The 14494-nt window shown below is 44.9% G+C and overlaps 1 protein-coding gene across 1 annotated transcript in view; it reads right to left on the bottom strand.

Moving 5' to 3' along the window:
* Positions 1-14494, bottom strand: part of MAP4K5 (mitogen-activated protein kinase kinase kinase kinase 5) — a 132152-nt gene that overhangs the window by 16681 nt on the left and 100977 nt on the right. Inside the window, exons 23-25 of the mRNA XM_069735275.1 lie at positions 13848-13850; positions 13382-13496; positions 10078-10136 (exon numbers count right to left, since the gene is read on the bottom strand). Coding sequence (XP_069591376.1) covers positions 10078-10136; positions 13382-13496; positions 13848-13850 — 177 coding nt within the window. The remainder of the gene's footprint in view (positions 1-10077; positions 10137-13381; positions 13497-13847; positions 13851-14494) is intronic.

Genomic DNA, 14494 nt, shown 5'->3' with positions numbered 1-14494 from the left:
GTCCCTAGCTTAGAGCCTGTAGCCAACTGAGAAGTCAGCCCAGTTCTGCAGGAACCCAAACCCCTCCTTCCTACACCAATTCTTGAGCCACTTATTAACCTTCCTAATCTCCCGTTGCATCTGGCGTGGCACAGGCAGTATTTCGGAAAATACCAAGTTGGAGGTCCTTGCTTTCAGCTTGCAGCCTAATTCCCTGAAATCATCTTTAAGGACCTTCCACCTACCTCTAACTTTGTCATTTGTGCCAATGTGCACCATGACCGCTGGGTCCTCACCAGCCCCTCCCAGTAATCTGTCCACCCGATCAGCGATGTGTCGGACTCGAGCGCCAGGTAGGCAGCACACCGTTCGACGATCCCTGTCTTTGTGACAGATTGCCCTATCTGTTCCCCTAATAATTGAGTCGCCCACTACCAGCACCTGTCTGGCCTGCCCTGCTCTCGTATTTCCCTCCTTACTGGAGCAGTCACTCCTCCGGCTTTCAGAGGACATGCCTGGCTGCAGCAGTGCTACCCCTGGTGGCTCGGAGAAAAGGATTTTACGGTGAGTACACAAAATCCCTATTTTTGCATCTTGCATTTTCATAACGGTAACAGGAGGAATTGCATCATTCAGTTTGTTGTGCAATTTCTCCGGAGTACGCAGATACCCCATATGTAGGGGAATACTACTTTTGAGGCACAGTGCAAAGCTCAGAAGCGAAGAGGCGCCATACTGTAGTTAAGATTTTGCTGGAATGGTTTGAGAGTGCCATGTCACATTGGCAGAGCCCCTGAAGTGCCAGAACAACAGAAACCTCCTATATGTGAACTCATTTTACAAACTACACTCCCCAGTGAATTCATCTAGGGGTGCAGTGATCATATTGACACCACATCTGCATCACAGAATTTTATACCATTGAGCAGTGAAGATAGAATAATTACATTTATTCCACTAAAATGTTGTTTTAGCCCCAAGTTTTTCATTTTTCTAAGGGCTAACATGACTTTTTTATTTCTTTATTTATTTTTTTACAAGAAACTGATGTCCATTTTGTCTTGAGTGCGTCAATACACTACATATAAGGCTACTCTCACACTAGCGTCGGAATCTCCCCGTCGCAATGCGTCGGGCAGAGATTCCGACGCTAACGTTTGACGCACTGCACGAGTGCAGCGGATGTATTTCTCCGGCGCATCCGCTGCCCCATTGTAAGGTGCGGGGAGGTGGGGGTGGAGTTCCGGCCGCGCATGCGCGGTCGGAAAAAGTGGTCCGTCAGGAGCAAAAAACGTTATATTTAACGTTTTTTGCTCCCGACGGTCCGCCACAACACGGCGCAACCGTCGCACGACGGTTGCGACGTGTGGCAAACCGTCGCAAATGTTAATCTATGGGGCAAAAACGCATCCTGCAAACAACTTTGCAGGATGCGTTTTTTGCCATAAACGACGCATTGCGACGTCTGGCAAAAAACGCCAGTGTGAAAGTAGCCTAATCGGGGAATATTTTTCAGACACAGTGCAAAGCTCAGAAGGCAAGGAGTGCCAGATTTTACTGTTTAGGTTTGCAGGTGCCATGACACACTGGGAGAGACCTTTCATTGAGAGGTGTAGTTTGTAAATTTGGGTCACTTATGGGGGTTTCTTCTGTTCTGGCACCTCAGGGGGGCAGTGATCGTATTGACACCATGGGTGGACAGTGAAGAAAAAAAAAAATACATTTTTCCCACCATAATTTTGTTTTAGCCCCAGATTTTATATTTTCACACAGGTGGGTAAAAATGGCACCATAATTTGTACCATAATTTCTACTGAAATACGTCATACGGAGAGACTTGGGAGGAACGGAGTGCCATTTGCCTCCTGGAGTGCAGATTTTCCCAGAACAGTTTGAGGACTCCATACTCCAACAGAGCCCCTAATTGCTAGAAGAGCAGAATTCACCCTCAAGTGACCACATTTTGCAAATTATACCCCTTTGGGAATTTATCTACAGGTGTAGTGACAATTTTGACTCCATGGGTATTTTCTAGAAACAAGCAGCATTGAATATTGCCGAGTGAAAATTGCAAACTGAAGCTGTAGTCACAAGTTCATTGTGGTGACCAGTATGTTGAAGTGACCAGTATGTTGTAGTGACCAGTACGTTACGCCCAGCTCATGCTTCTGGGGACATGCGCCCGTGAGTTAGGCGGGCTCTCATCTCTTCAGGAATGCTAAATAAAAGTGGACGCTATATGTGGTTTAGGTACACTGTGGGGTTCAGAAGGGGGGGGGGGGGGGGGGGTTGATTTAGAAGCGCAGAATTTGCTTAATTTCTTTTGGAAGGTTATGGAGCCATTTCGCTTTTCCAGATCCTTTGTACTACCAGTAACGTGGAAACCTCCTATATTTCCTAGATTGAGTTAAAGCTTTTATTGGAAACATTTTTCATAAAGTTTGGAATCACATTTATCCAGCACTCTACGTTGAGCATTTACTTTGGGGTTTCCATCTAAATCACTTGAGTGGCGCGATTCAGATGAAACCCCTGAGGGATCCAATCACTATAATGAGGCAGCAGAGTTACTCTGGATTCCATCTGGCCTCTGTTCAGCGGTGTCCTTTTCAGAAGTGCACAAAAATGTGGCTGACAGCACTTTTATGCAATTCTAAAAAGATGGACACCGCCGTATCACAGGTCAGACGGTGACCACAGTGTCTCCATCTGCCTCATTATAGGAAATCTTCTGCCAGAGGTTCCGTTTGAATCACGTATTTCAGAGATTTACATGGAAACCCTGGTATAAGCGCTCAGTGCAGAGCACAGGATAAATGTGCGCTGAGCCTTACTGCGATCTTTGAAGCAGAATTTAAAAAAAAAAAAAAAAAAAAAAAAAAAAGACCACCAGCAGGTGGAGAATTGGTTTGATTTATTTTTTTACGTCGTTCCTTGTGCGATGTAAGTGATGAGGCGACTTATTTCTTTGGGTTGGTCTAAGCACAGAGATATCAGATTTATAGCATGTTTTTATGTATGGATGATCATACACTAAGATGCTTTTTATTGCAAAAATAGTTTTTACATCACCCTATTTTGAGAGCTCTAATGCTTCCATATTTTGAGTCATGTGATAACTTGCTTTTCGCGGGACGAATTGACATGTTTATTGGTACCATTTTCGTGCACATGACATTTTTTGATCGCTTCCTATTCTGATTTTTAGAAGGCAAAATACTAGTTACTCGGGTTTTTTCGAGCACACTCAGGTGGTCTCCATGTATTTGTGAGTGCTCGGAGATTTAGTTTTTGTTGACGCAGCTGCATGATTTGTGGCTACTAGACAGCTTGAATACAGGTGGGGATTCCCTAGCAACCAGGCAACCCCCACATGTACTCAGGCTGGCTAGCAGCCATAAATCATGCAGCTGCCTCGACAAAAACTAAATCTCCCAACACTCAAATACTCGGGAGACCGCCCGAACAACGCATATATAATAATGTTTCTCTATCGCTTCATTGGGGGACACAGGAAACATGGGTGTATGCTGCTGCCACTAAGAGGTTGACACTATGCAAAAAAAAAAAAAAAAGTTAGCTCCTCCCCAGCAGTATATACCCACCAACTGGCAGGAAGCTCATCAGTTTAAGCTTAGTGTCAGTAGGAGGTGGACAAAGGCTGCCTTAGCCCCTTTTCTACCTTTAGGTTTTGTTGTTTTTTTAATTAATGGTCTCTCTTTTTCAAATTCAGCTTGTGATTCTGGGCGACGGATTGTAATTGGTCACTCCGCTCTCCCCCCTAAAGACTGGGAGCACAGTGTGGGATTGCGTCACTACTGCACCCTCTTGTGTCTACCAGCCAGGACCACATGCATTTTAACACATCAAGAGTGTTTGGGGCATCCGCACGAAGGAAGATGCGGACTGGTCCTTACCACTACACCCTAGCCCACTCGCCCTCCAGAGCCAGACGTGCAGGGTGGGAAGATGGTCTCGGTAGCTTATAGATGCCTGATGTACAGCCCCGGGACCAGGTACCATTCAACCGCCCGTTCCTCCGGGACGTCTGATGACGGTCTTCCTTATGATGCTGCGAAGCTGGATTCCGGGGCCTTCAGGACAGGTATCTCTCCCCATAAGTCCCGGAGAAATAGGAGGGGGTGTCCCCTTAAACACAATAGTGATATGTTTTTTTTTTTAACAAAAATCGTGATGTAGTTCTATCGCAATCGCAGCCCCTCGCCACCCGAACCCCGGAAGCACGGTAACTCATCTGGTGCAGAAACCAAACGCACCTTTTTTTTTTTCCTAATGCTGACTCCTCAGTGCAACATTTTATCCCGAGTGTCAGAAGGAGACATCCACCTGCTGTACTGCAGCGTTTGGGCCAGACGCTCTGTCTAGATTCTGTGCCTAGATGTTACAAATTCATTCCCTCCAGCAGAGCTCCCCCCTCCCAATCCTCCAGAGCTTGTGACTCAGCAAAAGGACCTGAGTCTAAGTTATTAAAAAAAATAAAAATTCCAGATACCAGGACAGGACACACTTGTTTTAGACATGGTGGCCCTTTGTCTATGTATCCTTTCGACCGCAGCAATGGAGTGTTTTTGTTTTTTCTCTATGCCCACCAGCTTTTCCATAGATGGGGAATTGGACTTTAGATGCTATAGGGATAGCAGCACTAGTGTTTGGTCCCTTACCCAGTGACTATGACGTACCTTTTACCACGTACCTCATGGTCGATCGCACCTGTAGTCCACATTTTCTGACCACTATCACCAGATGCACTATTTACCATGTGCCTCCTGGTCGATTGAAGCAGCGGTATTAGCATTCTGTCCACCATTCGGTGAGTCAGATGCACCATCTACGATGTACTGTACCTAATGGTAATGCAGCAGTTGTCCATGTCTCATGCCCACTATCCAGTGTTGCACCGGTGGTCCACGTTTTCTGCCCACTAACCAGTGATTCAGATGCACCACCTATCACGTACCTCATGGTCATTTGCAGCAGTGGTCCACGCTTGCTGCCCACTATCCAGTGAGTCAGATGCACCATTTACCTTATACCACATGGCCGATCGCAGCAGCAAATGTAAGCGCTCTTTCCGCTATCCGGTAAGTCAGTCACACTATCTATTATGTACCATATGACCGTTTGCAGCAGTGGTCAAAATGCTCGGCCTGCTATCCAGGGAGTCAGACTCACTACCTACCACGTAACCCAACCTTGATTATGGTTACAGCCCAGAGGCCTTGTCTTCCATCAAGTCAAGACCTCCATCTTCAGTTAACCACCACGATGTCCGCACTGCAGTCCAGCTGCGCTACACACTAACCAGCAGTTAGACCCAACATGAATAATAGCAGCAACGTTTCTAGTGCTCTGTCCACTATCCAGTGAGTCAGGTCCTACTTTTACAATGACCCTTATGGCTGATCATTGTGCAGTCCAAGGGGTCTAAGGAGATCTCTGTTCTTTGTCTGTTCCATACTTCTTTGACTGTTCCATACTTACTTCTTTCTTACAGAGATTGGATAGCACTTTGTCTTCAAGCCGCAGCCAAGAGCACAAGAGCCTCTTCAGCCTTGGATCTGATGTCTGAACATCACGTAAACGAGTGGTCTTCTCCACCAAAGATTGTATCCTTTCTCAGTATTTAGAGTTGTAAATCATGTGTTGTTTCCCTCTCTGTGATTAAATTACAGCGGGGGGGCCAGCGCTGTCTCACCCAGACAGCCTATTCCAACTTAGGGAAACTGTGGCTATGTCTGACCATGCGAGTCAGAGTCGGCAATTGTGCCCAACTGGTCGCGCCTTTTCTGTTTCCTGTGCCAGGCAGTCGCTGGAGCGCCTCCATCAAATGGTAAGATTTTGCTGATTTTACTGCCTTTTTTTATAGGCATTTTCTTAAATCAAGTTAAGTGGTTACACACTTAGAGATTCTTACCAAGATGGTCTGAATCGATCAAGAGCTACCAAGATACCTCAAGTTATCAGTACTAAATTTCCTTAAGCTGGACCAGTCATCCTCAAAGCGATTTAGAGTCCACATCAGCATCGTCCTTTTTCGCCATTTACGGGTTTGGTTTTTTTTTTTTTCCGGCTCTCTGCTCCACATTGTCGTGCCTTGGCACCTGGATTCAGAGTTCAGATCTTGCCGCGAACTCCTCTCCAAGGAGTTTAGAGCTCTTTTCTCATGATTGAACTCTAGTCACCTCTCCCATCTTGGCAGGGTTATCAACATCCCAATATAGTCTCTGGTACTGGTCCAACATATTGATTTATCTGGGAATTCCATTCGACACAGCACGATCAAGAGTTTTTTTTTCTAATTCAAGGAAAGACCCTCGATCCCATCACTCGAGACTCTCTCCCTCAGAGGCACATTGGCACGTTCGCTCTGCTTCTGCATGAGCGTTCTAGGTAAGATGGATGTGTCAATGGAATCAGTTCCATTTGCCTACTTTCATATGCGTCCTTTTCAATTTTCTTTTTCTGCCATCAAGATGGGACTGGTCGATTCACTCCCTATATCGACTAATCACGCCACTCTCCGGATAAATAAGTCTCTAGACTGGTGGACTTCATCTCCTCTAGTCAATTGCTTAAGATATTTCCCCACACCATGTCAGAAGATCGCTACTACAGAAGCCAATCTTCTCAATTGGGGAGCAGATTTTCAGAACTTAACAGTCCGGGACCGATGGACCACCCAGGAATCATCTCTTCCCATCAACATTCTGGATTTTGGGTCTCTCCCTCTTACTCTACTTTTCTTGCAAGACCCTATTCTCTACCATTAGTTTTGGGTCTAAACCGACAATGTCACAGCAGTGACAGATGAACCTTCAAGGAAGAACCCAAAGTTAAGCAGTATTGTCAGAAGTGCCGCAGATTTGGTTATGACCTTGGCACTGCACATCCCAAGAGTGGAGATCTGGGCAGCCAATTTTCTTGGCCGAGAGGGTCCCGCCGCCGGTGAGTGGTCCCTGAATCATTTAGCCTCCAAGGACATGTGGCTCCTTTGAGGGTTTCCCGACATCAACCTGATGAGTCCAGTCTAAATCACAAGATTTTTCATGTGATCTCCAGATCACACGTCACGCTAGCAATCATCACTGATGCTTTGGTTACCTCCCTTAACACTGATCTCTAGGGTGGTCCAGAGGATCAAGACTGAAGGAGTGCCCAACATTCTCATCGCCCCAGAAGACTCGGGTATGCATAAGTAATCAACTTCCTCACGGGCACTCTGTAGAAACTCTAGGATCTACCAGATCTTCTCTCAGGGTTCTCTATTCCACCAGAATTCTCCGTCACTCTGTTTAAAGGCATGACTAAGACTATGTTTCTGAAATCGGCCGATTTCTCCAATCAGGTTATCCAGACCATGTTCAGAGCTATGAAACCTTCCTTTTCCTCGCAATTCCCACCATTAGTGGCAAATCTTTCTCCGCTGGTGTATAACTAATCACACCTTGCCAAGGGTCTTTCATCTGTTTTTCCATTTTGTCCTAACAGGGTCTGAGATCTGGCCTGTCCTTCAGTTTTCTCAAGAGACAGGTGTCTGCTTTTTCCATTCCTTTTCTAAAGATTTTAGGTCTCGCCTGCAGATCAAGAAATTTCTGCAGGGAGTTAGTCACTCTGTTCCCCCCTACCAGCCTCCGGAAAAACCTTGGAATCTCAATTTACTACTCAATGTTCTTCAAGAATCAACATTCAAACCTCTACGAGAAGTCTTTCACTCCTTTCTTGAAAGCTTGCATTCCCGGATGCCATTTTTTTCCCCAAACTCGCATACCTCTTGTTCCTCCTTATCTAGGGTGTCACCAGGACAAGGTAGGGTTGCGTCTGAGATCATCTTTTGTCCCTAAGGTGATTTTTTTTTTTTTATTTCTCCCCAATGAGGATACTGTTTTGTTTTTTCTTCCTTTTGTCCATTTTTGTTCCTTTTTTCATGAAGAGTGGTCTCTAAACAAACTGGACCTGGTAGAGGTAGAGGTATCTACCTTCCCAGAACAGCACCCATCAGATGCAGCAGCATCCCCATACTATGCAAACTGTCAGCTCTGCGCTGACAGAGAAAGTTGCTGATCCTGCACTGCACAAGATCAAGCAACTTTCTTACCTTGTGTCCTGGATGTTGTCATGTCAATATCGGGTCATCATGGCAGCGTCACGCCACAGGGTCTCTGGTCCAAAAGGTAGAGGAGCTGTTATCCCTTTGCCAGGGGGTTAAAGTGCCGGGAGCAGTGTGTGATCGATCCTGGCACTTAGTGCCGGGTTAGGGTTATTACGTCAGATGTGAGGAAGGGGTTAAACAACATTTTCCACTTAATTAACTTCATTCACCTTTCAGCTACTGTGTTTCAGTGTGAGAAGTGTTCTGCAGCCAGTGACCGGAGTACATTTCTGTAGAAATTTACTCCACTTTTATGATATATGTGTTGGCTGGTGCTCAGCGATGTCACTTTCCAACTAATCCCCACCTATTTTTCAAAAAGGTTGTCGGTGTCGTCAGAGACTGTTGTAAAAACTTCAGAAGTTTAAATATATTTGTGCAACTACGAGTTGCCCAAATATTTTGAAACACTTCAAAACAGTTTTATTCCAGAACTCTGTTGAAAACGGATTGATGAATTGGGGCTGTTGTGTTTCAATTCCTCTCCACTTTTAAGATCTCTGCTTTTTGCCACTTCAAGCCTTCTGATTTATTAGAGGGAGTCCTATAAACAGTCTCTTGCATCGTACCGTGTAATGCTTCTCTTTTTGCACTACACTGACCAAAAGGATGTGAGCTATCCTGGTCTAGCATCCAGTCTGATCTTCCGTGGCAGCCAAACCGGTCTCAATTTTTGCAGCCAGCATCTTAGGTGCTTTTAGTGTTTACTAGACACTTTGACCCATAAATAGTACAAGGAGTGCACAAAGCAAACAAATAAGCCTTAAAGGGAACCCGTCACCCCCAAAATCGATGGTGAGGTAAGCTCACCGTCATCAGGGGCTTATCTAAAGCATTCTGTAATGCTGTAGATAAGCCGCCGATGTTACCTGAAAGAGGAGAAAAAGAGGTTAGATTATACTCACCCAGGGGCAGTCCCGCTGCGGTCGATGACGGTGAGCTTACCTCACCATCGATTTTGGGGGTGACCGGTTCCCTTTAAGTTAACAATATTATTTAAGCAAAAAGAACAAAACACATTTTAGCAGGATTTAAAAGTAATATATTAAATGCTATAATTTTAAGACTGGTGCAAACAGATTGCCATTTTTCCAGATAGGTGCACTGTGCAAACTTCACTTATTATTCCAGTTTAATTAACCAGACCTGACATTTAGAATAAATTGCTTAGCAGCTCAATGCCACTTACTGGGCATTAAAGGGACATTCCCATCTCCAAGATCCTACCACGCTATGTAGTAGGTGTAATAGTAATATTAGCAAATACCTCCAATTAGAAATGTTGTATAGTTTTTCTGATTCACTATGTCTTTTTCCTCGTGTGAAGGCATTGCAAGACCTTAGGTATTCATGGTTATGACCACTAGCAACTAGCTAACAGTCACTATATCAGTGGTCATAACTATTGGTGAGCAAGCATACTTGTTGCTCTGGTGGTCTCCGAGTATTTGTGAGTGCTGGGAGATTTAGTTTTTGTTGATGCAGCTGCATGATTTACGGCTGCTAGCCAGCCTGAGTACATGTGGGGGGTTGCCTGGATGGTAGGGAATCCCCACATGTATTCAAGCTGTCTAGCAGCCACAAATCATGCAGCTGCGTTAACAAAAACTAAATGTCAGAGCACTCAGAAATACTCGCAGACCACCAGAGCAACGAGTATGCTTGCTCATCACTGATATAGTGACAGTTAGCTAGTTGCTAGTGGTTGTAATCATGAACACCTACCTAAAGTCTTGCAATGCCTTCACACAAGGAAAAATAACTACTCCTACTACTACTTCTGATAGGATCTTTGATATGGGAATACCCCTTTAAATGAAGAGTGACCAGTGTCAAAGGGTTTTCTTGTCCTTTAATTTCTGTCATAAAAGTTTGATAAGTAAGAGTAATCAATCTCTCCTATCCTTATACGATCTGGATATACTCACCAATACAGCACTTGTGGCAGCCCTTTGTATCTGGGATCTTTGTAGTGAGGGCAAACTTCCTGAAGAGAGAAATTACAATTTTAGGCCATTTTTTGCCTGTCCTCCAGAATTACTTCTTCACTTTACTATATAGTGGATTATATGACAACAGGAAAGAAAAAAAAAAAAAAGACATAAAAGGAAAGCAGAAAAAAAGGGGAGTAAAGGAAAAGTAAAAAAGGTGATCGAGCAAGGCAAAAAAAAAAAAAAAAACGATAATCTCAAGGAAAGCATTGTGACATATCAAAATAAAAAGTTCAGAGCTAAAAAGAAACAAGACAAAAAGAGAAAAAAGGAAAAAAAACGCAGGGTAGGGAAAAGAGGGATTTTTGGTACTCACCGTAAAATCTTTCTTGGAGCCTTCATTGGGGGACAAAGGTAACCATGGGTGTATGCTGCTGTCGCTAGGAGGCCAACACTAGCCAAAACAAGTTAGCTCCTCCTCAGCAGTATACATCCACCGACAGGCACAATGTACCTCATTTGGTGTTAAAGCAGTAGGAGAAGCAACCAAAACTCAATATATGTACCAACCAAACAAAAGGCAAAGAAAACAGACTTAGGTAAGACAATGCATAACCACCACCTGCAGCACATACCTTCCCAGGTCTGCACCAGAGGAGGCATGAGTATGAACCCTGTAAAACCTCGCAAAGGTGTGCAAGGATGACCAGGTCGCAGCCTTACAAATCTGTAAAGCCGAGGCCTGGTGACAAACTGCCCAGGAAGCCCCCACGGCCCGAGTGACAAAGGCATCAGTGGCGAAAGGAAACATTCCTTGAATGGTAGAATCTGATAGCTCTTACAAGATCTAACTTGTGGAGAGACTTCGAGGGGATGGACCAGAGAGGGACATAGAGAAGGAAGGACAATGTCTTCATTAATGTTAAATGAAGAAGCCACCTTAGGCAAGAAGGAAGAACAGGTCTGAGAACTACCTTGTCCTGATGTAGAATCAGGAACAGGGAAAGACATGATAACGCTGCTAAGTCAGAAACTCTCCTGATTGATTTAATGTCAGCTAAGAAAGCAACTTTCCATGACAGGAGAGAAAATGGAATGTCTTGAATGGGCTCAAAAGGAGCGCGCTGGAGTGCACCAAGGACAAGGTTAAGATCCCATGGATCTATCAGAGGATGAAAAGAAGGTGCCAGGTGGTCGACTCCATGAAGAAAAGTCTTTCCTTGGGAACGAGAAGCCAGATTTCGTTGGAAAAAAATCGACAGAGCGGAAACTTGCCCCTTAAGAGTACTGAGTGATAGACATGAGTCAAGACTCGCTTGTAGAAAACCAAGGATGAAAGGATGAGAAAAGGACATAGAGACCAAATTGTTGTCCTCATTCCACTGGAAGAAGGCCTTGCAGTATCTGTGGTAGATAAGCGAGGATGCTGGCATTCTCACTCTAATCATGGTCTGAATGACCTGATGGGAAAAACCAGCCTCCATCAGGACTGCAGCCTCAACGGCCATGCTGTTAAACTCAGAGACTGAACTCTGGTGGAAGAACAAGGTCTGAAAATCAGGAAGGTCTGGAAGCCACCAGAGCATCCATGAGCATGTTCACCAGCTCCGCGTACCAGGCCCGTCTTGGCCAGTCAGGAGCCATCAGGAATACGGGAATTCCTTCTGCCTTTATCTTTTTCATGACTCTCAACATTTCTGGCATATCTGGTTGAAAACGGAGGGGCTGAGAGGCCACTCGCCCAATGCGAGACCCTCGATGGCTCAAAAAAAAATAAAAATCAGCTGCCCAATTTTCTACCCACGGAATGTGCGCAGCTGATATGGCGGGAACGTGACGTTCCGCCCATCACAGAATCTTTGTTACCTCTATCATAACCTGTTTGCTGCGAGTCCCGCCTTGATGGTTTATGTAAGCCACGGCCGTGGCATTGTCCGACTGTATGCGGACCGGCTGGCCTGCGAGGAGGGTCTGCCAGTGGCAAAGGGCAGAGAAAATTGTCCTGATCTCCAGGAGATTGATCCCTGCGCCGTGTTATAAAGAAAGACTGCTGGCATCGGTGGTGAAGACCTCCCACCGGAAAGGAAGGAAGTACTTCCCTCGTAGGACTAATGCTGATAGCATTTGCCAGGTCAAGGACTGCCTCACCTTGAGAGGCAGAAGCACGGACCGTCAAGGGAGACGGTCCTCTAGTCCCAAGCGAACAAGAGGGCCAGCTGAAGAGGACGGGTATGCAACTGGGCAAAAGGCACGGCTTCCCTTGTAATTAAGGGACAGTGTATCACGGGATGGCGCTTGCCGCTGCGGAGGGAGAGATACCTGCGGTGAGTCCCGGCCCCTCTGCAGCGATGAGATCACATCAGGAGCCCTCAGTGTGGGTGAGGGTCACTGGAATCAGGGATCCTCCTTCCCGCACCGTCTCCAGATGGTGCAGAAGACGGCGTCAAGCCCTTACAAGAAGAGGGGGGGGAGGTCACCGCTGGTGACCACACAGTCTTCCTCCCAGCCCTCTCCGAGGAGATGGGTGGGGTTGGGAAAAGGCAAAGGACCAGCCACCTAGAATCACCCGTAAAGGTGACAGGAGATTACCGTAGGTCCCGACTGGCAGGCCCGAGAGTGGGCAATGTGAGTGACACCACATTGCTCTCGGTCGCATAGGTAAGGGAAAACAGGGTGAGAAATTACATCCTGTTACCCTAAGAAAAAAAGGAACCTGAAAGACAGAAGGAAAAAATTAATAAAACAGAGAATCTGAAAAGTAAAATGCGGATCTGATTACAGATCCAGGTCTGTCTCCTACAGACACTAAGCTTAAACCGAGGTACTTTGTGCCTGTCGGTGGGTGTATACTGTGGAGGAGGAGCTAATTTTCCTTTTTTGACTAGTGTCAGCCTCCTTGCGACAGCAGCATATACCCATGGTTAACGGTGTCCCCCAATGAAGCGATAAAGAAAACAAGGAATGCAAGAGAAGCGGGGAAGAATAAAAGAAAAAAGAGTGGGGGGATGAAAAGAAAAATAAAGTGAGAGAACTGAGAATAAAAAAAGTTAAGGAGAGAGCACAAAATAAAAAAGAAAAGGGATAGAGCGAAAGCGTGGAAAAAAGAAAACAAGAGTTAAAAAAGTAAAAGGAAAGAAAGAAAAGAAAAAAGCAGAAAGAAAGGAAAAGGAGGCTAAGAAAAGGATAAGGAGAGCAAGAAAATAAAGAAGGAGTAGGGAGAAAGCACAAAATATAAGAAAAGAAAAGAAAAATGAAGAAGGTAAAAGATGAAAGTTAGATTTTTATTCAAATTAATTTTTACCTTGGTAAAATCCTATCTGGAAAGCGATGCGTTTGGATATGTGCAGCCAGTCCGGGCTTTTTGGCTTGCTCAAATAGACCAATCAGATTATGTGAATAAAGCTGCAAAGTTTTACCTAAACGCAAAAACAAAAGTCATCATATCTCCACAGTAATGCCAGCCTAAAGGGGCAGTGACGTCTACCTCCTATACATTTCCCAATTCTATGAAAGTCCAACAATAAATACTGCCATTTATGACAGATCCATATTTAGGTGAGGATGGAGAAGTGTGTGCAATATGTGCAAGGAGCATTTCTCACAAACATCAATTTCTCTTACAAAGAACCTGTTCAAAATTTTTCTGACTTCCTAGAGTATTAACAGCAGTCAGGTCACAACTAGCAATGGAAGTCACTGTTCCCGATAGGATGGTGACTATAATCCGGAATGGCATTTACTTTAAAATCTCGTCAACACACACTTACCTTCTGCAGAATCACCCAATGGGGGTCCACAGGATCAAAGAAGACAAAAAAAAAAAAAAAAAAAAGGGATGTTATAATGACATATCCCAATGCAGAGTCAATAAAGCAGACGGTCATACAACTACACAACTGATAGTTACTGAAAAGATGTCAATGTCATATATGATACATTACATACATGTTGCATGTCTGAGTCGCTCTCTGCTAGCAAGTTTTATTAGTAGCTGCTGTAGCTAAATACAGGGACCATTATAGCTAAAACAGGGGTTGTTGTCAGCTTTAGAAGGGACAACACATTACACTATTCCGTAGATTACTGTAGGATACTAGGGTAATGGAATATGATTCCATAGAGCTATGGGATGGCCAGGTATTGCACCTGCATACCTAGACACGTTGTGGGGTTACTTAGTGCCTCTCACTTCCATAATAACAGGTGAAAAGCGCAGCCCACATGACTAGTGATGAGTGAATATACTCGTTTCTCAAGATTTTCCGAGCACGCTCTGGGGTCCTCCGAGTATTTAGTGCTCGGAGATTTAGATTTTATTGCCGCAGCTGAATGATTTACATCTGTTAGCCAGCATAAGTACATGTGGGGTTTGCCTGGTTGCTTGGGTATCCCCACATATAATCAAGCAGGCTAA

The sequence above is a fragment of the Ranitomeya imitator genome, chromosome 1, assembly GCF_032444005.1.
Source record: "Ranitomeya imitator isolate aRanImi1 chromosome 1, aRanImi1.pri, whole genome shotgun sequence".
Classification (NCBI taxonomy): domain Eukaryota; kingdom Metazoa; phylum Chordata; class Amphibia; order Anura; family Dendrobatidae; genus Ranitomeya; species Ranitomeya imitator.
Note: the sequence above shows the minus strand (reverse complement) of the source record. Positions and strands in the feature narration are given on the sequence as shown.